Source organism: Rhipicephalus sanguineus, chromosome 1 (assembly GCF_013339695.2).
Source record: "Rhipicephalus sanguineus isolate Rsan-2018 chromosome 1, BIME_Rsan_1.4, whole genome shotgun sequence".
In the NCBI taxonomy this organism is placed as follows: Eukaryota; Metazoa; Arthropoda; class Arachnida; order Ixodida; family Ixodidae; genus Rhipicephalus; species Rhipicephalus sanguineus.
Genome location: NC_051176.1, coordinates 189,162,072 through 189,186,990, shown reverse-complemented (window position 1 = coordinate 189,186,990; position 24,919 = coordinate 189,162,072). Strand labels below are relative to the sequence as shown.

The following is a 24,919-nucleotide window of genomic DNA, read 5'->3' as shown; positions in this document are numbered from 1 at the left end:
TCATTGTTTCTCTTAGTGTCCATTTAAGTGATTGTGTCTGATGATCGCATACATGCTGCTCTGCATTGCAAGGAGTTGAAATAGCATTCTGTTTTACAGTTGAAACTCGATTTTATGCAATCCGTTTTTACGAATTTCCCAATTTAACGAATAAATTTGGATTCCCCCCGCAGTTGCCCATAGGCTTAAGGCTTTTACGAACTCGAAATAACGAAATAAACTTTGCTGCCAACCCGATTAACGAAGCATTTGGGAAAAAAAGTTGTGTAGAAAAAAGTTTTTTTCAAATTTATGCCTTCTAAAATGTCTGGCAGTGTGCTGCCAGCGTAGGAGTGGTACAATTTACGCAGCGGAGGCATTCTCGTTTTGGTTGTAACGAAACTACAAACCAAACTGTACGGAATGACAGACTGCGCATTTCTTTCCAGGCTTTGGGTTAGTTTGACCAAATGGCGAAAGCGGCAGTGGGTGCTTGATCGCGCGTGCCTTATTATTGTGTGCACACATTATTTTTCTTTCTTCTGCTCTGCGCATTTTGCGTCGCCGAAGGATGGAGCCTCTGAAGAAGAAAGGAAAAGTAGTGACTCTTGAAGAAAAGGCAAACATAATCTGTGCTGTCGCGAGCGGACGAAAGAAATGTGAGGTGGCCACGGAAGCACGGCATCCCGGCGAGCATGCTTTTGACCATATTGAAGGCGGTTTGCTAGGGCACACAAGGGTGCAGAGGATGCTTTGATTTCACTGGCCAGCTACGAGAATTGTGTGCTCCCACTACTCACGAAGCGCGCGCAGGTGAAAATCGGGAGCTTTATCACTATGCAATAAATTTGTTGATCTCTCGAATGAAATTTGTCGTTCTCTCAATTTTACGAAGTTCCCAATTTAACGAAGTAATTTGTGGGTCCCAGTGACTTCGTTAAATCCAGGTGCAACTGTACAAGCCCTTTTGTTGTTACTGCATTGTGCTGAGGAGCGACTGAGAACTGAAGAATTGGTGTGTTACCAGGGATGCCTCATTGTGAGCAGCAGTACTATTAAAATAGCTGCTTTCATTCTTGTTTGTTTCATGCCTTTGTGTGAAATACTACAGTAAACATCCATGTCGTTAGTTGCACAAATAAGTGTGCAGCTATGAAGGTGTGTAAATTGCCGTAAAATTGGTGTAATTCAAACACGCATATTTCAGACTAATGTTTAATTTGAACGGCACCCAGTCTTGTCACAACCACACACATCATCATGGTAAAAAAAAACACTGGGTAATTTGGACGCTTGAATATCTGCAGCAGTTACCTTGAGCAATGTTCACAACTTTCACCTCCCGTTTCTCGCCGGAATGCTAATGCAGAATTTCACATTGCATTGTCGAAAGCTGTGTTACATACTGTGGGATGGCTTTCGTGTACATGCAGTGGTGGAAATGCTGCTACCTTTTCTCCAGTAAGCTGCTACATGCATGTTACAAATGAGATAAACTGCTGTGACGCTGCTCCATAATGTAGACTTCAAGATGGCCTGGAACAGTAAAAACTTTCTTGCGCAACCTCGGAGTCTACAACCGAGACAACTCGTGGTCAGTGCCAGATAGTGGTTGTCACTACCCTATTTGAACGGTTCCGTCACGTCTCCTGCCTTTCTCAATGCTTCTTGAGACAATTTAATCCAGTGTGCACTCGCACATAATGTGGTATGGAGACCTGTCGGTGCTGTCATGCATAATTGTGTGCGCTTGGGCAATATCGCATTTTCACTGGGCTCCACATTCTTCGAGTTGCTGTATATGGCTCCCAAGGGCTCACTTTGGGAGCCATATACCACAGTAACTATGCACTTCCACCGCTGGCATAACTTTTGTGGAAGCATAGTAACAGCCTGTATCGGGGTAGGTTTCTTCATGGCTGCCACATTTTTTCTTTTGCAGCATCACGCATGTGTTATGTCTGAAAAATCAAGCAACACCCTGTGCAGCGATCAGCTATTCCCTTTGTTTGCATCTGGCTGTATCATTACATCGCCCAATGTTTGGCAGCACACTTTGGTTGTACAAAAAGCTGAGCATTTGGTAAACAATTAAGAAAAAAAGAAACAAAAGGGCAGAAAGACAGACAATGACTTGTAACTGATAAACAGTTATTTGCATGCTGTTGCTTAATAAGTCGTTTTATTGAACAGGTCAGGTTTGCAGATGCGTGGCGAGTGCATCACTCGTACGTTGGTGTGTTTGTGTATGCTGGTGTGATTTCGTTGCTCGGTGGGTTTGTGTATGCTGTTGTGAATTCGTTGCTCGGTGTGTTTGTGTATGCTGGTGTGATTTCATTGCTCGTCCTATAAAAGTCCCTGTACAAATAAAGTATGCACTGGATGCCAACAGCAGTGATCCTTCGTAGCTGTTTTTTCTGCAAATAAAATAAAAGTATTTTAGTACAAAGTGCAGAGCATTATTTTTATTTTGCAGTGAGAGGTACATCAGGGGTGCCGATTATCGCGCCTGTAGTGATATAGAAATTGTGATACGTTCTATGCATAGGACTGATAGGACATGACGTCTGTGCCTATTTTTTTTAGTGTCTAGGGCAGAAATTGTAAAAAGTTTCTGCACTACACATTAAGAATATGTCACATGAACAAAGCCAGAAGTCAACCCTTGCAAAAACTGTTCTTTGATTTGTCGTAACAAGTGTTTATTATTTGAGTTATTGAGATCCGTTTCTTCATTAGTATGATCGCTTCTGAAAACCAATGTCGCATACAGTGATGCATGTTTTAGGTTTTGTAAGATGAGCACTACAGGCAGTGGCAAAGCTCCATAGCTCTGCCCATCCACACTGCTTCCTGAGGCGACATTGTGTTATACTTCCTTTACCTTGGCACACACCGCACATGTAGGCTTTTGAGGGAGGTGAACTTGCACGATAGCCTTAGGTTGTCTCGGTGCTGTCATCTGTTTAGATTTTATTTCATGTTATTTTGCTTAACAAGTGGCTTAATAAGAACATAAAGAACACTCAGATAATTTTATTGGGTGATATCAACATTGATGTTAATGGAACCGATATTTATGACTAAACAGACTTGCTAACGAGTTACGGATTACAACAGTTAGTCAAATCGCCAACACGCATTACTAACTCAAGACAGAGCACATTAGATCACATAATCACAAACATATCAGACATGAAGTTCTCTAATGGAACACTGGCATCTGACATTATTGATCATCTGCCTGTCTTCGCAACCATGCCATCGAGTAATCAGTCACACATGGGGTCACTGTATATATTTCATGTTCATCTCCGCATTAAACAGTTGTTAGTTTGCGCTGATGTGTTTTGTATGTCCTTCATCTCCGTCTTCACTTCATTTTTGTAAAGTTTGCGCAAAAAACGTTGATCATGTCTAACCAACTAGCCCATTACCAAGTTTTTCTTAATCAGTCATGTATTCCACAGAAGCGAATAACATACAATCATGAAATCATTTTTAATGCCCTAATGAAGGAAAATTGGCACTCTATGTATTCAGCGGATACCACTGACAAAAAAAATGAACAGTTCATGAAGATATTTAATAGCTCTAAAAAACTAGGTGAACGTGTTCCTGTGGTATCGAAAAAAAACATAAAGCGAAAACTGTGGCTAACACCTGGCATTTTAAAGTCGATAAATCACATGGATAACATGTATAGGAAATTAAAACGGAAACCACACAATATCAGTTTAGAAAACAGGTACAGGACATACAAGAAAAAACTTGAAAGCCTAATCATGATTTCTAAACGAAATTATTTTCACGCTAAAGTTACACAAGCTCATGGTGACTCAAACGCTACATGGAAAGTGATAAACACCGTCCTAAACACGACCAACACAAACGCTATATGTGGAATGCTGGTAAATGACACAATAGTAAGTGACCCCTCTATCATTGCTGAAAGCTTCAACAGCTACTTCACGACACTAACCAATAATTTAGTTGTAAGTGATTCACATAAATCACGAGAAGACACGACAACAATAAGCAACTTTTCCAGTTCTCTTTTTCTAAGGCCCACCGATCTCCATGAAGTGAGAAGTGTAATTTTGGCGTTAAAGAACACTTCTTCAATGAGTCTAGACTTGGTGCCAGTATCACTGCCAAAGCATTGTTCGACTATAATTTGTGAACCCCTATCACATATCATTAATGAAATGTTCACTTTGGGATCATTTCCGACGCTATTAAAGATTTCCAAGGTTGTGCCTGTGTTTAAGAAAGGAGATAAGTTAAATATGTCAAATTACCGACCAATATCCGGTTTGGCCCCGTTTTCTAAGGTTTTTGAGAAGGTAACACTATCCCGACTAGACAAGTATTTCACAGCCCAGAACATTTATGCTAAAGAACAATACGGATATCTAAAAGGAAAGTCGACTGTAACAGCGTTAATTAACATCATAGAAAAAACAAAAATAAACATAGATGGAAAGTTATTAACTATGGGTATTTTCATGGACCTAACCAAAGCTTTCGATCTTGTGAACCACGACATACTGCTGCAAAAGCTTGAAAGGTATGGCATTCGTGGAGCACCATTAAGCCTAATTAGCACGTATCTCAGGAACCGGCAGCAGTAACCGGCAGCAGTAAAACACCCGATTAATGAACACTACGTCGTTGAAGTTCAACGGCTTTCCTTTGGAACGGGTTAATGAGACGAAATTTCTCAGCGTCTACCTCGACAGCCAACTAAAGTGGCATAAACACATTCAAGAAACAACACTATCCATATATCAGAAAATCCCAATATTATATTGTCACGTGGTCGTGACGTCGACGAAGACAGCAGTCGGCGTTTGCAGGATGAAACTGTTTATTTGGCCGAACTTGTGGCCGGAAAATCAGAATAGAACTACAGCAATACACGCTGTACAATGATAGCGGCGAAGAGGGCGTCGTCCGTCGATCAACTGACAATCGGTCAAGCGCGTCGGCATTTATACAGGTGCTATGGAACTTTCCAGCAATATCGCTGGTGGCGGCGTTATCTCTCGACAACGCTGGAACATTCGCGTGCGGCGCGCAATCTTAACAAAACGATCTACCAGAATCGTGAAGCTTCTCGAACACTGCTTCGGGGCCAGCGTCGAGCGTTGATAACAGTCCTTGCTGGTCAAACTCGAACACATCAAAATAAAAGCAGAAGCGGGCGTGGCATTGCCCCCCTCTGAAAAAGCATCGTCTCGATGCTTGCAACAGAATATGGAAAGGAAAAAACAAGTGCATATACAAATAAATTACAACAAAGGAAAAAGTAGAGTCTCCAGGGTCGCTAACGCGCAAAAAACGGCTTAAGGCGCACGACATGGACGACTTCAGGTCGTGCGCGGCGTCGCTGGGAGTTCGTAATGCCGTCCGGGACGACCTCGTAGTCAAGAGCGCCGTGACGTCGAAGCACCTTGTATGGCCCGAAGTATCGCCGAAGAAGTTTTTCACTGAGCCCACGTCGGCGTATCGGCGTCCAGACCCCCACACGGTCACCGGGTTGGTACTCCATGTGGCGTCGTCGAAGATTATAGTGACGGCTGTCGACCCTCTGCTGGTTCTTGATGCGCAGGCGGGCGAGCTGTCGAGCTTCTTCGGCGCGTTGCAAATAGGCGGCTACGTCGAGGTCGTCTTCGTCGGTGGCGGTTGGTAGCATTGCGTCGTTGCCGGGCTCCTTCCGTAGACCAGCTTGTACGGCGTCATTTGCGTCGTTTCTTGCATGGCCGTGTTGTATGCGAAGGTCACATACGGAAGGATGGCATCCCACGTCTTGTGTTCGACGTCGACATACATGGCCAGCATGTCGGCGATGGTCTTGTTTAGCCGCTCGGTGAGGCCATTGGTCTGTGGGTGGTACGCTGTGGTCCGGCGGTGGCTTGTTTGGCTGTATCTCAGTATTGCCTGAGTTAGGTCAGCAGTAAACGCCGTACCTCTGTCGGTGATGAGGACCTCTGGGGCGCCATGACGCAGGAGGATGTTCTCAACGAAGAACTTCGCTACCTCGGCGGCACTGTCTCTAGGTAGGGCCCTTGTCTCGGCGTAGCGGGTGAGGTAGTCGGTAGCTACGACGATCCATTTGTTTCCGGTATTGGACGTCGGGAACGGCCCCAGTAAGTCCATCCCAATTTGCTGGAACGGCCGTCGAGGTGGCTCGATAGGCTGCAGAAGTCCGGCTGGCCTAGTCGGCGGTGTCTTGCGTCGCTGACAGTCCCGGCAGGTCTTGACGTAGCGAGTTACGTCGGCGACAAGGCGCGGCCAGTAGTACTTTTCCTGTATTCTTGCGAGCGTGCGAGAAACACCCAGGTGTCCAGACGTCGGGTCGTCATGCAGAGCCTGGAGGACCTCTGATCGCAATGTCGAGGGCACTACGAGAAGGGAATCGGCTCGAAGCGGCGAGAAGTTCTTAAGGAGAACACCGTTGCGGAAGAAAAACGACGTCAGTCCTCGCGTGAATACCTTGGGAACAACGGTGGTCCTGCCCTCGAGGTATTCCACAAGGCGCCTGAGTTCTGGGTCCGCTCGCTGTCTATCGGCGAAGTATTCGGCACTTATGGTTCCCAAGAAGCAGTCATCCTCAGTGTCGTCCTGCGGCGGTGGGTCGACGGGGGCGCGGGACAGGCAGTCAGCGTCGGAGTGTTTTCTTCCGGACTTGTAAACGACGGTTATGTCAAATTCTTGAAGTCGTAGGCTCCACCGTGCGAGGCGACCTGAAGGGTCCTTCAAGTTAGCTAGCCAACACAAGGCGTGGTGGTCGCTCACAACTTTGAAGGGCCGGCCGTAGAGGTAGGGGCGAAACTTCGATGAAGCCCTGACGATGGCCAGGCACTCCTTTTCTGTTGTGGAGTAGTTGATTTCCGCCTTTGATAGCGACGGGCTAGCATAACTGATGACCCTTTCGAATTCGTCGGTCTTTTGCACAAGGACGGCGCCGAGTCCTACGCTGCTTGCGTCGGTGTGGATTTCCGTATCGGCGTATTCGTCGAAATGCGCAAGTATGGGAGGCGTCTGCAGGCGTCGTTTCAGTTCTTGAAATGCTTGAACTTGCGACGTTTCCCACCTGAATTCGACGTCGGCCTTCGTGAGCTGCGTCAGTGGCTCGGCGATCCGTGAAAATTCCTTGACGAAACGTCTGTAATAGGCGCACAAGCCGAGAAAACGGCGTACGGCCTTCTTGTCGGTGGGCGTCGGGAAGTCAGCGATGGCAGCTGTTTTCCGCGGGTCCGGGCGAACACCATCCTTACTGATTACGTGACCCAAGAACAAGAGCTCCTCGTACGCGAAGCGGCACTTTTCAGGCTTCAAGGTGAGTCCGGAGGTCTTGATTGCTTGAAGTACAACTTCAAGGCGCCGAAGGTGTTCGTCGAAGTTTGAGGAAAACACAACGACGTCGTCCAAGTACACGAGACACGTCTGCCACTTCAAGCCGGCCAGTACTGTATCCATAACCCTTTGAAAAGTCGCAGGTGCCGAGCAAAGACCAAAGGGCATGACCTTGAACTCGAACAGGCCGTCTGGTGTTATAAAAGCAGTCTTTTCTCGGTCTCTCTCGTCGACTTCTATTTGCCAGTAACCGGTCTTGAGGTCCATCGACGAAAAGTACTTTGCGTTGTGTAATCGATCCAGGGTGTCGTCTATCCGGGGAAGGGGATACACGTCCTTCTTCGTGACTTTGTTCAGGCGACGATAATCGACGCAAAAACGTAGAGTCCCATCCTTCTTCTTCACTAGCACCACCGGGGATGCCCACGGACTCTTCGACGGCTGGATGATGTCGTCGCGTAGCATTTCGTCGACCTGTTTCTTCACGGCCTCGCGTTCTCGCGTCGAAACTCTGTACGGGCTCTGACGGAGTGGTCTGGCGCTTTCCTCTGTTATGATGCGATGTTTTGCCACGGGAGTCTGCCGAATTCTTGACGACGACGAAAAGCAGTCCTTGTATTGCAAGAGCAGGGTTCTGAGCTGTTCTTGTTTGTGCTTCTGAAGGCTGGGATTGATGTCGAAAGCTGGTTGCGGTGCTTTATTCGTCGGAGTAGGCTCGGGAGAATCGGTGAGGCCGAAAGCATTGCTGGCTTCTACGATTTCTTCGATGTAGGCGACCGTCGTGCCTTTACTCACGTGCTTGTACTCGTTGCTGAAATTCGTGAGCATAACTGTTGCTTTCCCTGCCCGCAGCTCTGCTACTCCTTTTGCGACGCAAATCTTGCGGTTAATCAAGTGGTGCTGGTCGCCTTCAACAACGCCTTCCAGGTCTGCTGATTTCTGAGTGCCGACGGAAATGATGACGCTGGAGCGAGGGGGAATGATGACCTGGTCTTCCAGCACATTCAAGGCGTGCTTTCTTGTCGGAGTGTGCGGCGGCAGTGCCTTTTCCGTGGACAGTGTTATTGACTTAGACCTCAGGTCGATGATTGCACCATGAAGGCCTAAGAAGTCCATACCAAGGATGACATCTCTCGAGCAACGCGGCAGGATTACGAAGTTCGCGGGATAAATCCGGTTGTTAATTGTGAGTCTCGCTGTGCAGATTCCCTCCGGGGTTACGAGGTGATCTCCAGCTGTCCGGATTTCGGGGCCTTCCCAGGCTGTCCTAACTTTCTTCAGCTTCGTGGCGAACGGTCCACTGATGACAGAATAGTCGGCTCCGGTGTCGACGAGGGCTGTGATGCTGTGGCCTTCGATAAGAACGTCGAGGTCGCTAGTTCGTCGTCTTGCGTTGCAGTTAGGTCGTGGCGTCGGGTCACGGCTACGTCGGTTTGTTCCGCTGCTTCCACGTTGCGTCGTCAGGTCTACTTCGGTCCGCGAGGTTTCGTCGTCAGGGGTTCGCGTCGTGTCCTGAAGCCTTCGTCGTGGCGGCGGCGTCGGCGGCGGAGGGTCTTCGGTATTTCGTCGTACAGCAACCGCACCTCCATCGGTTGCTGCCCTTAGTTTTCCGGATGCGGGCTAGGTAACCGGCCCCGGGTTGGGCCAGTGTATGGTCGGCGTTGGGGAGAGGCGTAGCGGCCTGGCGACGGCGATCGGGAAGGTCCTCGGGGGGTCCACTGCGCTCCTGCCAGGTAGTCGGCGATGTCACGTGGTCATTCCCCCTGCTGTGGACGCGGCGCGTCGACGGCGAACCCACGCAGTCCCATCTGTCGATAATGGCAGCGGCGGTAGGTGTGGCCGGCTTCTCCGCAGTGGTAGCAGAGTGGACGATGGTCGGGGGCGCGCCAAACGTCGGTCTTCCTCGGCGCGTATCGCTGACCGGCTGGCGGGCGGTATGACGTCGGTGGTGGCGGCGGAACTGCTGGGGCGGCGCGGCGTCTTGACGTGGGCGAGGAGGGGGGGGGGGGGGGGGGGAGTTGCGTCGGGCTGCAGCAGCATAGCTCATTGCTTGCAGCTGCGGCGGTGCCGGTTGAGGAACACCCAGTGATTGTTGGATTTCCTCGCGTACAACGTCCGCAATCGACGTCACTTCGGGCTGTGTAAAAGGTGCGAGCTTTCGCAGCTCCTCTCGCACGATGGCTCGTATCGTTTCGCGCAAGTCGTCGGAGCCGAGGGCGTGAACTGCTGCGCTGTCTTGGAATGCGCGGCGATTGTACTGCCGAGTGCGCATCTCGAGCGTCTTCTCGATTGTTGTTGCCTCCGCGAGGAATTCTTGGATGGTCTTGGGTGGGTTTCTGATCAGTCCCGCGAACAGCTCCTGCTTGATTCCTCGCATGAGGAAGCGAACTTTCTTCTCCTCGGGCATCTCAGGGTCTGCGTGGCGGAACAGTCTCGTCATTTCTTCTGTGAAGAGTGCCACGTTTTCGTTTGGCAGCTGCACGCGGGTTTCGAGCAGAGCCTCGGCCCTCTCCTTGCGGACAACGCTGGTGAATGTTGCCAGGAACCTGCTGCGAAAAACGTCCCATGTTGTCAAGGTTCGCTCTTGGTTCTCGAACCATGTTCTAGCTGCGTCCTCCAAGGCGAAGAAGACATGCTGTAGCTTGTCTTCACTGGTCCAGGAATTGAAAAGGGCGACTCGGTCGTAGGCTTCCAGCCAGCTTTCCGGGTCTTCGAACGACGATCCGCGGAAGGTGGGCGGCTCCTTGGGCTGGCGAAAAAGGATTGGCGCAGGCTGCACGTGGTCGGTCATCGTCGCTGTGGTCGATGTTGAGATCTGCGGCTGCCTGGGTTTTTCGGGAAGGAGCCCGTGCTCTGGCTGCAGTCCCTTCTGCCTGCGGCTTGTTCGACGATCCGGGATTTCCTTGCCGTCGTCCTCGTCGCGGCTTGGGCTTGGGTCAGCGCTCCGCGGTGGCGTCCGGATCATGAAGCAGCACCTCCACCAGATGTCACGTGGTCGTGACGTCGACGAAGACAGCAGTCGGCGTTTGCAGGATGAAACTGTTTATTTGGCCGAACTTGTGGCCGGAAAATCAGAATAGAACTACAGCAATACACGCTGTACAATGATAGCGGCGAACAGGGCGTCGTCCGTCGATCAACTGACAATCGGTGAAGCGCGTCGGCATTTATACAGGTGCTATGGAACTTTCCAGCAATATCGCTGGTGGCGGCGTTATCTCTCGACAACGCTGGAACATTCGCGTGCGGCGCGCAATCTTAACAAAACTATCTACCAGAATCGTGAAGCTTCTCGAACACTGCTTCGGGGCCAGCGTCGAGCGTTGATAACAGTCCTTGCTGGTCAAACTCGAACACATCAAAATAAAAGCAGAAGCGGGCGTGGCAATATAAACTGCGTTACATTATTACTTTGCACACCCTTCGCACTCTTTATATCAGCTTTATGCATTCACACATTACATATGCTGTTACCATATATGGCCTCACATACCCCACCACACCAGGGGCGTAGCCAATTTCGGGGGGGGGGGGGGTTCAAACCCCCCCCCCGAAATTTATAAGTTTTGCTTGCGCATATATACACGCACACATACAAACGCACACATGAACATACATAAAGTATGATTGAACCCCCCCCCCCGAAAAAAATTTCTGGCTACGCCTCTGCACCACACTATTGCCAATTATTGCTGCACAAAACACAGCGCTCCGAGCGATTCTCTTTCAAAAAAGAACGGATTCAATGACGTTCGCATACCCATTACTTAACATTCTTCCTGTGAAACACTGCATTGATTATCACGTTCTCATTTTACTATATAAAATCATGCACAAAATCGTACAATGTCCCTCAGTAAAAATTGCTTACCAAGATACCCACTACCCGATACGATCAGTGACCTCCAATAGTTTAACCATTCGAATATCTTGCACTAATTATGGATCATTTACATTCACACATACCGCATCACATCTTTGGAACAAACTACCCACTTACCTAACAGAACCACAGTCATTTACTTGTTACAAAACTAACCCACGTTCTTTTAGATGCGAAGTATCTTAAGGCGGAGCTTAATCCAGTGGTGGTGGTGTGCGGCGTGACCGCCCTTACTGCGCATGAGCATACCCTCTCCACACACCTCCTCTCCACTTCCCCTTTCCACTCAACCTCTCCCCGTCCCCTCTTCACTTCCCCTCTCCCATACCCCTCTCCACTTCCCCTTTCCACTCTTCCTCTGAAACGCGGGCTAGACATGCCGAAATTCTCTCCTGCGCAACGCCGCGATGAGCTCGAGCGCATGCGCGTCCCCTCCCCTTCTCTCTCCACTCCTACGCTGCCCCCTCTCGCCCGCCTGTCGACCGCATTCCCCGCTCGCTCTGTGAGAATTAACGGCCAGGCTAGATGGAAGATATAACGCGCGTAGCGTCCCTCTTCGCGTTCCGCGACGCGAGGTCGGTAGCATGCCCAACGAACGCCAACGGAACGCGATCGTGCAAGTGCTCCGGCTTCGCATCGCCTCATGGTCCCCTTTAGCGGGAGATGGTGTAATTTTATACTCTCGTCCCTTCTCTGATGTCCTATATTCATAGCGTCATACACTTTTCTCACCCGCTCTGTGTTTGTATAACAGAATATGACTAAGGGCCCCCTTCACAACTCCTACACGAGTTACGGGGCCCTGCCTTCATAACATAACTGATGTGTGATCTTCATGTGAATAATAAAGCTTTTTGATTGATTTTGATTGATTTGCCAGTCCGTGTGGCATAACAAAGTCGTCAGTGTGTATTACATTAAAAGGTGACTGAAACAGTGCTGAAGGAGATATTGGATGGAAAATTGTAGGAACTGATGAACGCAGCCTGCAGCACCCTATAAGTGGTAAAGGTTTTGTTAATAGGTTCAAGCCGTTGTTGGGACATCCTCAGTTAGTAAGGAACGTGCTGCGTTCGTTGAAATTAATGTTCAGTGGTGAGTATATATGCAAGAAGTACCAGCCTTTCTTATTTAGTAGATATTAATGTACGGTTCATGTGTTGTTATTTTACGTTAAAGTTGGGATGAGTCTGGGTACAGCACCGAGCCTCATATCATCTATGCATTCATATTTAAAAAACAACATTTCTGTCATAGACTTAATTGAAAAACTGCTGACTCTCATAGATGTTGATACAGTTGCACCATGTATTTGCTTTTACTTACGGTAAATACTTTCCGTAATGCAAATTCCGCCTGCTAGAAAAATAAACACAACACAAAAGATGTTAGAAATTGAGGTGAAAGACAAACATATCTTCCAAGCGGCAGTACAAGAATATCTTGAAGGAGGAGACATTGCGAAAGATCATGATTGTGTAAATTGATGTAACACACATGCATGCATGCATAAAATTTTCTCTGGTTATTTAGGCAGCATAAAACCTCATTAAACAGGCAAAGGAGCTGTGGTGCTAGAACTTCAATTGCTTAATTTATAGCGTACTACTTGGCATAAATGTAAGACTTGACATAAACATAAACACAATATTGGTTGTACAGTACTCATGGATTGAAATGCAACATGGCACGAACACCGAGCAACACTCTGGCTTTTCTTCCAGGCATATCCGGTCAAGCACTTCTGGTTTTAACCATTTCAGATGCCACCTATGAACAACTGTCTGTAAATGCATCAAATTTGCACATCATTTCAAGGCACTCGATTCTGTTGCAACAAAAACAATGTCATAATATGTTGATCTATGCGTTTTATAGTAATTATTCTTAATTAAATTGTAATTAAATATCTATTTATCCTGAACTGTTCTGTTCTTGCATAAATAGAATCACGTCCCAGGCGAGACTACAGTGCAAAATTGTTTTCAGTTATGTTAATTTCGAGCAAAGAAAAATTATGCTTTTGACGTGGCTCGCAGGAAGCAGTATGTCGAACAACTCATTGAATATGGTAGTGCCTTCAGCAAAGTGACGATATGGAGCAGTACACTGCAAAATTAAGTTAAAGGAAGGCACTTTTATTGCACAGCATGAAGTTCATCACACAGGCGTTTGTGGTGTCTTGACTTCTTTCGTGTCCGTGTTCACATGCCCTGTCTCTTTAACATGAATACTTACCAACTAGCTCAGCTCTCTGTTATTCTCAGGAGGTTCAATTCATAGAAACCTCAATGTATCTTGCTCTTTCTTAGCCACTAGTCGGCACAACCAGCAAAAACAAGTGGTGCACACAATTGTGTGCAAAAGCGTCGCAAAGGGTTAAGAATACTCGCAAAAGTCTTATAAAAAAATAGAAATCAATGGTTATGGTTCAAGTAAGAGTTATATTGGATACACACGATACATATTGGAGGATAACATTACTTAAGGGCCAATTGACTGTCAGGATAATCAATGATGAGTTCATTTAGAGGTAGTGAGCAGCTGGGATCGTTGCGGCACCTGGCGGAGCAGATATCAACCAAGCGCTTCTTTCTACGTGGCCTCGGAGATCCGCTTCGGCAGCGCGCGAAACGCAAAGTCAACACAACGAACGCCGACGTGCGAGTGCCGAGACCTAAGTCAAGGATTATGGTCGCCTACACAATTTTTTTTTTCAGTATAGCGTCTGCTGTGTGCAATTGCTCGTGATAATTAACCGTGTCATGTCGCTGCGAATCTGGCCGTTAAAGTTAACGTTGGCTCTGGTGCAAGTGTTCGAGTCAAAATTAGCCAGTATATGACACGAACTGTACACGCGGGTAGCCACCCTAACGCGGGTAATGAAAGTACGTGCGTTACTTAGCCCTAAATTTTCTCGTTTCAATCCGTGAGTACTGTACCGATTTGTATTGGTGCCGCGATAGCACAATTACGTTCGTGGATCCGTTCTTACCGGTGTGCAAATCCACCATCCCAGTCTGTTGTAATCCAAGCCATTGTAGGTCATAACCTTGATCATGCGGTTTTGGTCCTGCAACGTTGACATGCGTACAAGTTCGATTTAATGATTTGTAAGGCCAGGACAATGTTTCCTTTTATTTATCGGGTATAAATATGGGCGCGCAGGGCACTGAAACGAGCCCCTCGAAAAATTCCATCTTTCCTGCCTTTAGTTAAGAGTGTTACGTGATGGCATAATCGGGCCCGTTTGTATTTCTCACTCGCTTACCATGCTGCCCTTCTCGGTAAAAGGAAAGAAACTGCCGCGAGGAAAGAAACATATGTGCGCGTAACATTGGCCGTTTTAAAGGGACACTGATGGCAAGTGACAATTTATGTCAGTGAAAGGACATGCAATGTGTGATATCGCCTAAAACGTCAATATTATCAACAGCAGTGCTCTACTAATCGAGAAATTAAGGTAAATGTAGGACATGATATGCGCCACGAGTGGGACATTTTGGAAATGATCCCGATGACGTCAAGAGTCCCGAGTACAATTAATCACTAGTAACCAAACTAGTTGCAATAAAAAAACCTTCCGTGCATCACAAGACGTAATAAAATGCTGCTTGTTCGTTTCTGTTTGATTCATAGAAAAAAGAACCTCTTGACATTACCATGGGGAAAGGCGCGAGTGGTTCAAAAGTTCTGTTTTCGCCGAGCTGCGCTTCGCTCACGCGGTCGCGTCTAAGTGGTAGTTTCGGTATCGCGTACTGCTGCGTGTGCTTGGCTCTCGCTATTTTCGCACTGTTGATACTCTATTTCTGCTGCTGGCCAAGCTAAGCTCTGTTACAGTGAACTATACAGTTTCGGAGTGTCCCGTGGATGTGTCTTGGCAAGGTTGATGGCCGCTGTTGCGCAAAAAGCCGTAGCGTCAGCGGCCGGGCAGTAAAACGTTGGGCACGGCAACTGCTACGTCAGAAGGCCCGTTCAGGCGGGTGACTTGAAGTGCGCTAACGCCGCGCGGACCAATAAATTGTGTTTTTCTTTCAAAATAAGCATTTCCTTGGCACGAAACAATCACTACGAGGTTTCTGGAACGCTATTTCAACAATCAACGCCGACTTAATATTTGCCTATAGTGTCCCTTTGAACTCTCCTAGAGTGTCTACTGCAAGCACAGTTGCAAAGTGCCCACTACGCGATATTTCATAATTTTGGGCATTAGCGAAGTACTCGCTCTGCGAGGCAATGCATGCGCGCACCTATACGCATTCTGCTTAATATTTCTTGATGCTGGGGCTGCTACTGATCATTTATGCCTGAGTGCTTTGTAATGGGTCGGCCTTAAAAGGGACACTAAATGCAAATATTATCGTGATAGCGTTAAAGAGCTCGTCTCGCAGGAATTCCGGTGTCGGCCTCAGTGTCGGCGTCGTTTGTTGTGGAGCGAAAAATCGAGGTAGATGCAAATAAGCAAGTAATAAAACCTTCGGTTGCAGTGGGAATCGAATCCAGGCCTTCTGAGTGGCAAGCAGTGTTCTACCACCGAGCCAATCCAGTGCTTGAAGTGTTTCGGAAAAAACCCTACACGAACGGCGCGTAGGGGACTCTGTGGGAGGACTCTTAAGCATGTAATATTGCATGGTAGAAGCGTTGAATCGCACCAGTCGTCAAAGCATGTAAATTGCGCGATTAGTGCGTGGTTTAAAAGCCCACCCTTTACAAAGTGTCCTGGCATAATCATCATTAACAGCACCGAAAAAGTGTGCAGCTGCGTAGGTACGCGTGTTGCCTTACGGACGCGTAGAGGGTGCTTCGCCTTTCGCAAAAGGAAGATTTATGGCGTAGAGGGCAATTCGCAACTGCACTTAAGATTAGGCACTCTAGGACAGTTTGAAATGACCAATGTTAAGCGCGAAGACGTTCTTTTCCTTGCGGCACGAATGAGACTATGTGACTGAGAAGGCGATGCGAACGGGGCCCGCTTACACTACCGCGTTCTGCTCTTGATGGCGATGCGAAAGCGTCCTCCAAGTATTTTATAAGTCGATGTCGATTGTTGAAATAACGTTCCAGAAAGCTCTTAGTGCTTTTTCATGGCAAGGAAATGCCTAGTTTGAAAGAAAATCAAGTTTTAATAGTCCGCATACTTTTTGCGCCATTCAAACCACCCGCCTCTGAGAACAGCCTTTTGACGTAGCATTTGCCATATCCGCACTGCCCGACGGCCGGCGCAGCGGAGCATCTTTTAGCGGAGCCGGAGAAAACGGAACTTGCGTCGTTCACAAGGGTAAAGTCAAGAAGTTCTTTTTTTTTGCATGAACCAGACTGAAATGCACAAGTTCCATTTCATTCCATCTTGTAATGCAATGAAATGTTCTTTTAAATGCAAAGCATTTCTTAGCGAACCTTTGACACTTTGAGCGTTTCTATCTATCTATCTATCTATCTATCTATCTAGCCGCCTACGTCTGACCAAAATTGGCATGGGAGGGTAAGAGGGTTCGACGAATATGACGGGTCATGACATGAATAACTTGAAAATCCTGTCGCGTACATCGTCTAACACTTTTCTCTAGATACGTGTGGCACATACCCGTTCACCACGGGCCACAGTGGACGGGTATGCGCCACAGGTGATTAACAGTGTATATCTACTCAGGCACGGGGAGAACAGACATTGGTAACTTAAATGCGAGAGCGTTAAGAAAAACCGACATCGGCAGCGTTGACCCGAAGAATGGAAAGAATGAAAATTAGGATCCCAGCAGGAATCGAACCCAAGCATTCTGCGTGGCAATCAGGTATTCTGCCACACAGCCACGCCAGGTCGATAAACTGGTTTGGGAAAACAGCCTATGCAAGCGTAACGTCGGTGCAAGATTAATTGTGGTTGTGGTGCTGGCTATCTAATTTTACAAGAAAGCAATAACACTACATATGCACTTCTACGATACAGGCGTCAGATCAGATTGACGTCTGTGGTTCCAGTGCTGGCTCCGCTTTGATAACAGTCTAATAAACATTACATCTGTATTCCTATGATTCAGCAAGCTATATTGAAGCATTGCTCTACCCGGGAGGAATACATTAACGAAAGTTACGTATGTACTCTAACGTGAGGGCTAACGTTTCGTCGCACCATAGGTTACCACTTAAACGCCAGTGTTGTCGACGTCCCTGGTAAGCCCACGATGTGCACACAGCTAGTCGATCCAGAATCGATCCACCTCGTAACGCTTGGCTCAAAGCCATAAAATACAGCATAGAGTACTCGCTGACTGCTTCGCATGAAACCGATTCCCACAACGCGTGGGATCTGCCTAATGTTTTCAAGTAATCATCGAATGACCTTAGTATCGGAGTTTATTGCCTCACGAATCGATTGCCGCAAAACTTTCTCGAATCCGCCAAGAACAAGCAAAGTTACAAGGGTATGTCGCGCACTTCAAGCGCTTTCTCTCTCCTCATGTCACGACGAGCGCGCTGGAAGCTACACAGGGAGGGATGGCGAGGCAGAAAGAAGTTACGTCAGCGCGCGCCATCAGCTTGAGCGCGCGTGATGAAACGTGATAGCTCTCTTCCGTTGTGATTCCTGCGTGCGAGTGCGGCTCTCTGTGTAATGTTAGACTATGGAGCGCTGCGCCGGCACGTGGCGGTACCCCGTGGCAAGAAACGCATCTGATCCAAATGCCGCTCTTGATTTATGTAGGCTGTTAGTCTATAGTATGATATCTGTTGTTTGACGTCAAACAGCAGGCGCCGGCAGCTCCGAGGAGAGCGAGAACAGGCCTGTGTATCAAAAGAGGGCACCTGAGAAAATGGCAACTTCGTGCTCCGCTTGCATGACTGCAATAGTTGGTTGAGCTGCACACAGCTGTGTATGCTTGCCGCAGAATGTACTTTCTCACCATACCCGAGAAGTGGTGCATGACCTCTTTGATAATTCGGGGAAACAAGCGTCACGGCAGAAAACTGATGGTTAATGAGACTGTTATTGCTTGTACACCCTTTACGCTTTCGGAAACGCTCGCGGCGGGTGTCATTTGGTAAATTCCTAGAGTCGAAAGTACAAAACAGTTGGTCAGCCCATCTGTCTGATTTGTGGCCCACCGTGTGGACGCTGCGCTCAGACAGACCGCACGCGGACCTCGCACGCAGACCTCGCATCATCAATTGTCCCGGGGCCTATACGTCGTGGGAATCTGGATAAACGCAACGCCCGAACCATGGTTCGAGCCATAACGTAAAGGATGCCGTACTTACTTTTTCTTGCAAGTTCCTCACCGTGCACTGGAGTACGTGTACCTTAAGTCTCAGCCTTAAAGCTAAAAGAAACGCAAAAAAAAAGCAACAACTGTTCACGTACACATACATAATTCGAGAAGAACACTAGTGTATGGCAGGAAGTAACATACAAATGAGAAATATGTGTCGCCTAGAGTCAGCGACGACCTAAGATTACCGCGACATGGGCACTTAAAGAAAATTTGTTAAAATGCGCCTGCCAATTACTTTCACTGATTTTCGTGACTTCAACGCTTTTGCGTGTTTATGATTAATATTACCGTAGAGATCTACCTTGTGTCGCTGATTTCAGTATTGAACTTGAACGTCTTGGCAGTTTTTATACAAGATTCTGAAGTCATATTAGGCCAAAGATAACATTTTATCTAAAAATAACGACCGTTTATTTTTGAATAAGCCTAACATTTATACGCGCAGAGCAAACATACACTTACGATTGTACTCCAGCTGACACTGCTGTATTGCAGAGGGGCATTATGGGCAGGTGCACCGCGGTTATTTTGGCGGAGCTACTACTGAATTCTTAGGTTGTCACCGAGTACAGAGTACACGATGCTTCGGCAGGTACGTAATCGTAGATCCTTAAATGGGTACTGACACCTTTTTTCGAAGGCGAGTTTACTCTGCCATACAAATCTCCTGTATGCAGAGACGGCTCTGAGCAAGTGTGAAGCTCATCAAATGCTAAGATATTTTATTTTAGTATTACAGTCAATTTTTTTATGGCGCACCTACCAACATCGACACTAGGTTGACGTCAGGTTACAGTACTAATTCTGGTGACTTCACGCAGCAGTCTGGCTAGTTGTCGTGACGTCGGGTACCAAAACTTCCAAGACGGCCGCTTGTGCGTCATCAAAACATTCAAAATGGTCGCTTGTGCGTCATCAACGGAGCCACGGTGTGGAGCGGCCGTGGAAACGTCACCATATATTGTGCGAGCACGTGATGAGAAGCTCATACCGCGTTGTGACGTCAGGATACAGTATACGAACCGAAACCAACTTTTAAAAACATGTTTTAATTACTTTTTTTAGGGTGTAATCGCGCTTAGCACTACCTTTTCTAGGCTCTTGAGAGCCTGGCCTTTCATTTGACGCGAAAAAACGACAACTGAAAATTTCCGTGTCAGCACCCCTTTAATACTAACACACGTACTCATACAACAGTCATGCGAAATCCAGGACGTATAACAGCAGAACTTTAATATTAACTACGCCTTTTCCCACTAGCAAAAAAAAAAAGAAAAGCGGGTGCGGTTGAAGAGTGATACAGTAACAGGAAAGGGGGAGGGTAAAATAATAATTGTTGGATTTTAACGTTCCAAAACCGCGATATGATTATGAGGGACGCCGTAGTGGAGGGCTCCGGAAATTTCGACCACCTGGGATTCTTTAACGTGCAGCTAAATCTAAGTACACCGGTCTCAAGCATATTCGCCTCAATCGAAAATGTGGCCGCCGCGACCTTCGGGTCAACAGTCGAGCACCATAGCCGCTAGACTACCGTGGCGTGTGGATGGGTTGGGATGGAGGAGGGGTATGTAACTATGGCCTTGTGTGGCAAGCCAAAATCTTTCACGAGTTGCTGCATTAAGGGCTTTTCGCTTTTGATGTGTCCGAGGGCCGCAAAATTAAAGACCGAGAGCAGTGGGAGAATGTGTTGCTCAGCACAGACCAGCGATACCAGGTTTTAGCCGTCCAGCTGGCATAAGCCGCTGCTGATAGCCAAAGGATTTCAGGCGGAGAGACGCTGCGCCCTCCCTGTCAATGGTGGCGGCAATAAAACTTGATTCTCTCTCTCTCTCTCTCTCAGCTTTGGTGAACAGTTTTGAAGGTCATGTCATCCACCCGTACGCCGCAGGTTCTCTTACGAAGGATGTCTATCGCAAAATGATGCGGGGAAACGAACGGGGCTCGTGCAAGTGAATGAGCTTTTCTTTTACATGTGCAATGTTGATATATCGGGCACTTGGCGACAGTAAATCGCGTAAGCTGTATACCGCGTAGGAGTAATTGAGACGTTGTTGCAACGTCGTCGTTGGCAGTGACGGCAGGTGCATCCGGCGATGTTTTCCGTCAGTCTTGGGACTCTATGTGCATGCGGCCAACACCACAAATATTAACATCCTGTAGTCAAAGGCGTAAGTGTCGCAGTACTTATTGACCCAGACGCGTGGATGTCAGCTGTGAGCACCAAATTACGACGCCAAACAATGTCATCATACCCGGTGCATCACGCACTCTCCGCCAGGGTTGCCAGGTTTGGCTACTTGACTACTTTTTGGCTACTTTCTTGTTCCCTCGATTTGAACCAAATTATCAATATTAACGCGATAGCGTTAAAGAGCTCGTTTCGGAGAGATTCCGGTGTCGGCGTCGGTGTCGGCGTCGTTGGTTGTGAGCGAAAAATCAGCGTTGTCCGAGAGTGAAAAATCGAGAAAGATGCAAATAAAATAAATAATAAATAAAATCGGTTCGATGGAGAACCGAACCGAGGCCACCCACGTGGCATGTGGGTGCTTTACTGGTTTTACCACAGAGCTACGCCATATCTTGAAACTGCTTCGAAAAAAAAACACTATATGAATGTCGTATACTGTAAGGGGTCTCCATAACGAATGTAATATTGCGTGGCAGAAGCGTAGAATCGCGCCAGGCCTCAAAACATATGAATTGCGCAACGAGCGGTGTTATATAAGCCCAGAAATTACAAACCTGTCTACATAGGCGTGCGCACAGAGGGGGGGGGGGGCGCCCCCCCCTAATAACCTAAGAGGGAGGCGCAAAATCTGCCCCGTACATGACCCCCCTAGCCACCTAAGAGGGGGGGGGGGTGCAAAATCTGCCTCGTACATTGACTTACAAGGGGGGGGGGGTGGCGCTGAGATGAGCCTTCGCCACCCCCCTGATGGTAAACCCTGCGCACGCCTATGCCTGTCTAGTATGACAAACCTGTCACATCGCCTGTCTTCTCTAGAAGGCAATTATTGTTGGGCCTTGCGTCATTTCCAATCTATACCTGGCCACACCGGTATTCAAGAAAGCTTGAAAGCGAATGAAAACGCCCGAAACGGACGTTATTGCACAAGCTTCAAAAGAATATAATAAAACATGAATCTTCGAAGATGGCAAAAAAAAAATATCCAGTGAATAATAGAATTGTCTCTTCAATTTGTCACTTTTCCAAGATAACTTTCTAAGATTCGTGGTCTTCTCACTAAGATGGAAAATTCCACGGCTTCTTCCTCGCTAGTCAGCGACATTGTACTATCGGTCTTGTCTAGTATTACTCCTGAACGAGGTATTGACTGGCAGTTATCTGTCTCGCATCCTCGCATAGGAGAGAAAGAGAGTGTGATAAACGCATGCATACTACTTGTATGTCCCGCGTGCCTCAAGAGGTTTTTAATGAGCGCTAAATGGAGATTATTTGTCATGCTCCGTTAACCTCACGCGGCATCTTATAGGTCCTACGGTCTGACCTTCGAAACCGCGGACATTGAATTTGTTGTACCGATAACTCTCAGAAACTTGTCTTCGCGGAAATCTTTTAACGTTCTCTTAATGCAGTATATAGAAAAGCATGCATTGTAAATATCGCATTTACCAGGTCATTTTATATTTATCTTTATTTTCCTTTATTTTTTTGCCCCCTGTGCAAAGTAGCATATCAGCGGTCGTATACACACCATAGAAAATATCCAACAAAGAGCTTTTCCTTCTCTCCCTCTAATGGCACTTGCATATTCGATTGCATAATGTCACCGGGTTAAAGGACATGGGGCATTTCGTTTTTAGCACTCTTTAAAATATATTTTTCAAAGTCTGCGGCTAATTATTGATAATGTTTATATGTATGTATTACTTGTCGCAAATGTTTTTGTGCTCTAACGCTCTGGGCTAGCTAGTTCGAATATATTACTACTATTTAGTGATGCCTCTATCTCTAGCACCGGTTATGTTTCATAGTTACAGGCTCCCAGATGTGTATGAGCCTCTGTACACGTACAATTAATATGGTAGCGGCTTGATGCATTGCCACCTCAGGTAGCCGTCAACTAATTCACACTGTAGGTGCAAGTTACTATCGAAATATATTTTAGCGAAAGTATTAATTGCTTGCTCGAAGTATACTTGCAAAATAGCAACTTACTCGCGCACGTATTTAGCTTATGGGCTGTAAGTTCAGTAGAATGTTTAGACTATACGTACAAGCCTGCATCGTGCGCCACGTTTCGTCTCCCCCTCTTTTTTTTTCTTTAGAGCAGAAACTAGGCCAAACATACTAGTTCAGCCAGTGGGACATTACATTTGTGTGGAGTGATTTGTGGTCACCTGCTGAGTTCACGCCTCACCTTGCGACATTTACTATCAGAAGGTTCATCGCGCACATGCGCGTGCCTGTCGACGTGTTGCTCGTCAGTTGCTGAAAAGGAAACTGCTCGACAGGCTGTTGCGTCGGCTGCGCTTCTGTGGGCTTCACTACTCTGCGAACGTTGCTCTGAATGTCCGGTTGAGTACAGATATGACGGGCAGGTTCTTTTGTTCGTGCTCTTCTTCTTGTTGCCGCGGACATACATATATGTCACCTCCACACCTGCGCCCCCCCCTTTTTTTTTCTTTCTTTCTTTCCGTGAACGTTTAGTTCAAGTAAGAAAAGGTTTAGAAGCGCAAGGTACTGTTACGCTATAAGGAGCACTTGTTCACAGTACGTTTTGGAAAAGCCTAAAGCCACAAGAAAGTTTCACGCCATCCCAGTCTTAACATGCATTGGGTAACTGTGTGGGTTCTCTGAGCCTTTACTGCCGGTTGTCGACGTAGTAAGCCTCTCGATGGAACTCTGAACAAAGCTTCAATTTTTTTCTTTCTTTAGTTAATAAGAAAAAAAAAAGATTATTTGTAGAAAGTTGTGGTACGATGTGATGAATCACGACAGAAAACATTGGTGTTTAACAATCGCGAGCGCAGTGTTGTCATTTGTGCGTCGAACTTAAAGGACATTACTAAAACCTTGTTCGACAACCGTGAGATCGCCGATAAAATACTTGAAGTAATGCAATAGAGATACTTGAGCGACTCGGAATCAGTCTCTGATTCGGTACCACTCATTCATCGCCATCACATTACACCAGACTTCGCGCTGCTTGTACTAACAGGTGTGCAAAATCATCTTCTTTAGGGTCGAGTCTTCGAGACAGGAGTCTTGCCGGAAGATGTTGTTACGAGTAGGTGCAAAACAGAAACACTTACGGCAAAATAAAGGATTCTGCAATGACTGGGCGCGTACAGCGCATATGGCGCTCAACACCAAGCATAAGCTCAGCACCGTGACTTTCATGGTCGCCGCTGTTGTTCTTCTGTGCGTTCCTTGCTTACGCGTCGTGAGATACTCTTGGAGGACACCGAGCTAGTTTCGTCTTCCCTTATGTGGAGCAGCTGTCACACTCCGCTCTCTGTATTGTACACCCTACTTGTCATACATGTTTTTCGGCATTATTGATTGAAATATCGGAAAGGGCTTTCGTGGCTATTGCAATGCATCGCATTAATTCTTGTCCACCGGATTGCACGCGCAGCGATATGCTTAAAGAATAATAGCAGTGTATATATAGAAAATTTTCAGCGAGCAAAATATGTCCTGTACAGAAAACTGCGAAAGCAAGCATGTGCTCTTTTTTAAAGAAAGAGAAAGAATATATGCCGTTGTTCTTTAAACAAAGCAGGTGTTCGACAGGAAGTCGGAGACTCGCAATGGTCAACAGTGCTTGAACAACGGCTGTCTCAGGCCGAGGCCGAAGCCAACGTTTCGATAATAATACTTGTTTGTACGGCCGAAATGTTGGCGCCAGGCTCCGACTAGGTTCTCTTTTTTATTTTAAAAAAGCCCTTTATTTATTGAAATAAAATTCAATGTAGGGAGTTCTTTTCGACATTTTCTGGTGGTGGCAACACCATGTCACTTTGTTATTAGCATAAAAATAAAAATTAAGAAAGAAAAACGAGATTTTAGGCTAAAAAATTATCTTTCTAACAGATCCCGCTTATTAGTCAGCATACATCATAAAAAGCAGAAGCGTTGTAGGACTTTCATTGCTTTGTGATGAACCCTTCATGGCCAAGGGCCTCATGTTTTGGCAAGTGAAACGGTTGGCGCTGAATCTAATAAACAAAGTTCCTGTTCGAGTCGCTGAGCTGTGTGTCATGTGCGTGGGACAGTCGAGCAACAGGTGATACACATCCTCGTCGTCAATTCTGGATAAAAAGTGCTTTGTGTGAGCGGTTCCCATGCGGAGAATTTATTTGAGGGTTTAAAAAAATGCAGGTCAAATTCGCACGCCGGAACCTACGTGAAGCGAAGCGTCATTTAAATGGTTAAACGAATGCTGTACAACTAATA

The 24,919-nt window shown here is 46.9% G+C and overlaps 1 protein-coding gene across 1 annotated transcript; it reads right to left on the bottom strand.

The window, feature by feature from the left end:
• Positions 1-2,148: 2,148 nt before the first annotated feature.
• LOC119404016 (uncharacterized) lies at positions 2,149-24,132 on the bottom strand. The gene is made up of 5 exons (XM_037670647.2): positions 23,773-24,132; positions 18,479-18,540; positions 14,220-14,297; positions 12,551-12,583; positions 2,149-2,396 (listed from the first exon to the last, which is right to left on the bottom strand). Exons 1-5 carry the CDS (start codon positions 23,858-23,860, stop codon positions 2,202-2,204), a joined length of 456 nt encoding a protein of 151 aa, XP_037526575.1. The 5' UTR covers positions 23,861-24,132; the 3' UTR covers positions 2,149-2,201.
• Positions 24,133-24,919: the final 787 nt, after the last annotated feature.

Coding starts and splice junctions, on each gene's coding strand:
- LOC119404016 (XM_037670647.2), bottom strand. CDS start 23,860: ATGAAAGTCACGGTGCTGAGCTTATGCTTGGTGTTGAGCGCCATATGC. Junction 14,298..18,478: donor TGAGGAACTTGCAAGAAAAA/GTAAGTACGGCA, acceptor TCAACGTTGCAG/GACCAAAACCGCATGATCAA. Junction 2,397..12,550: donor CATTACGGAAAGTATTTACC/GTAAGTAAAAGC, acceptor TTTTATTTGCAG/AAAAAACAGCTACGAAGGAT.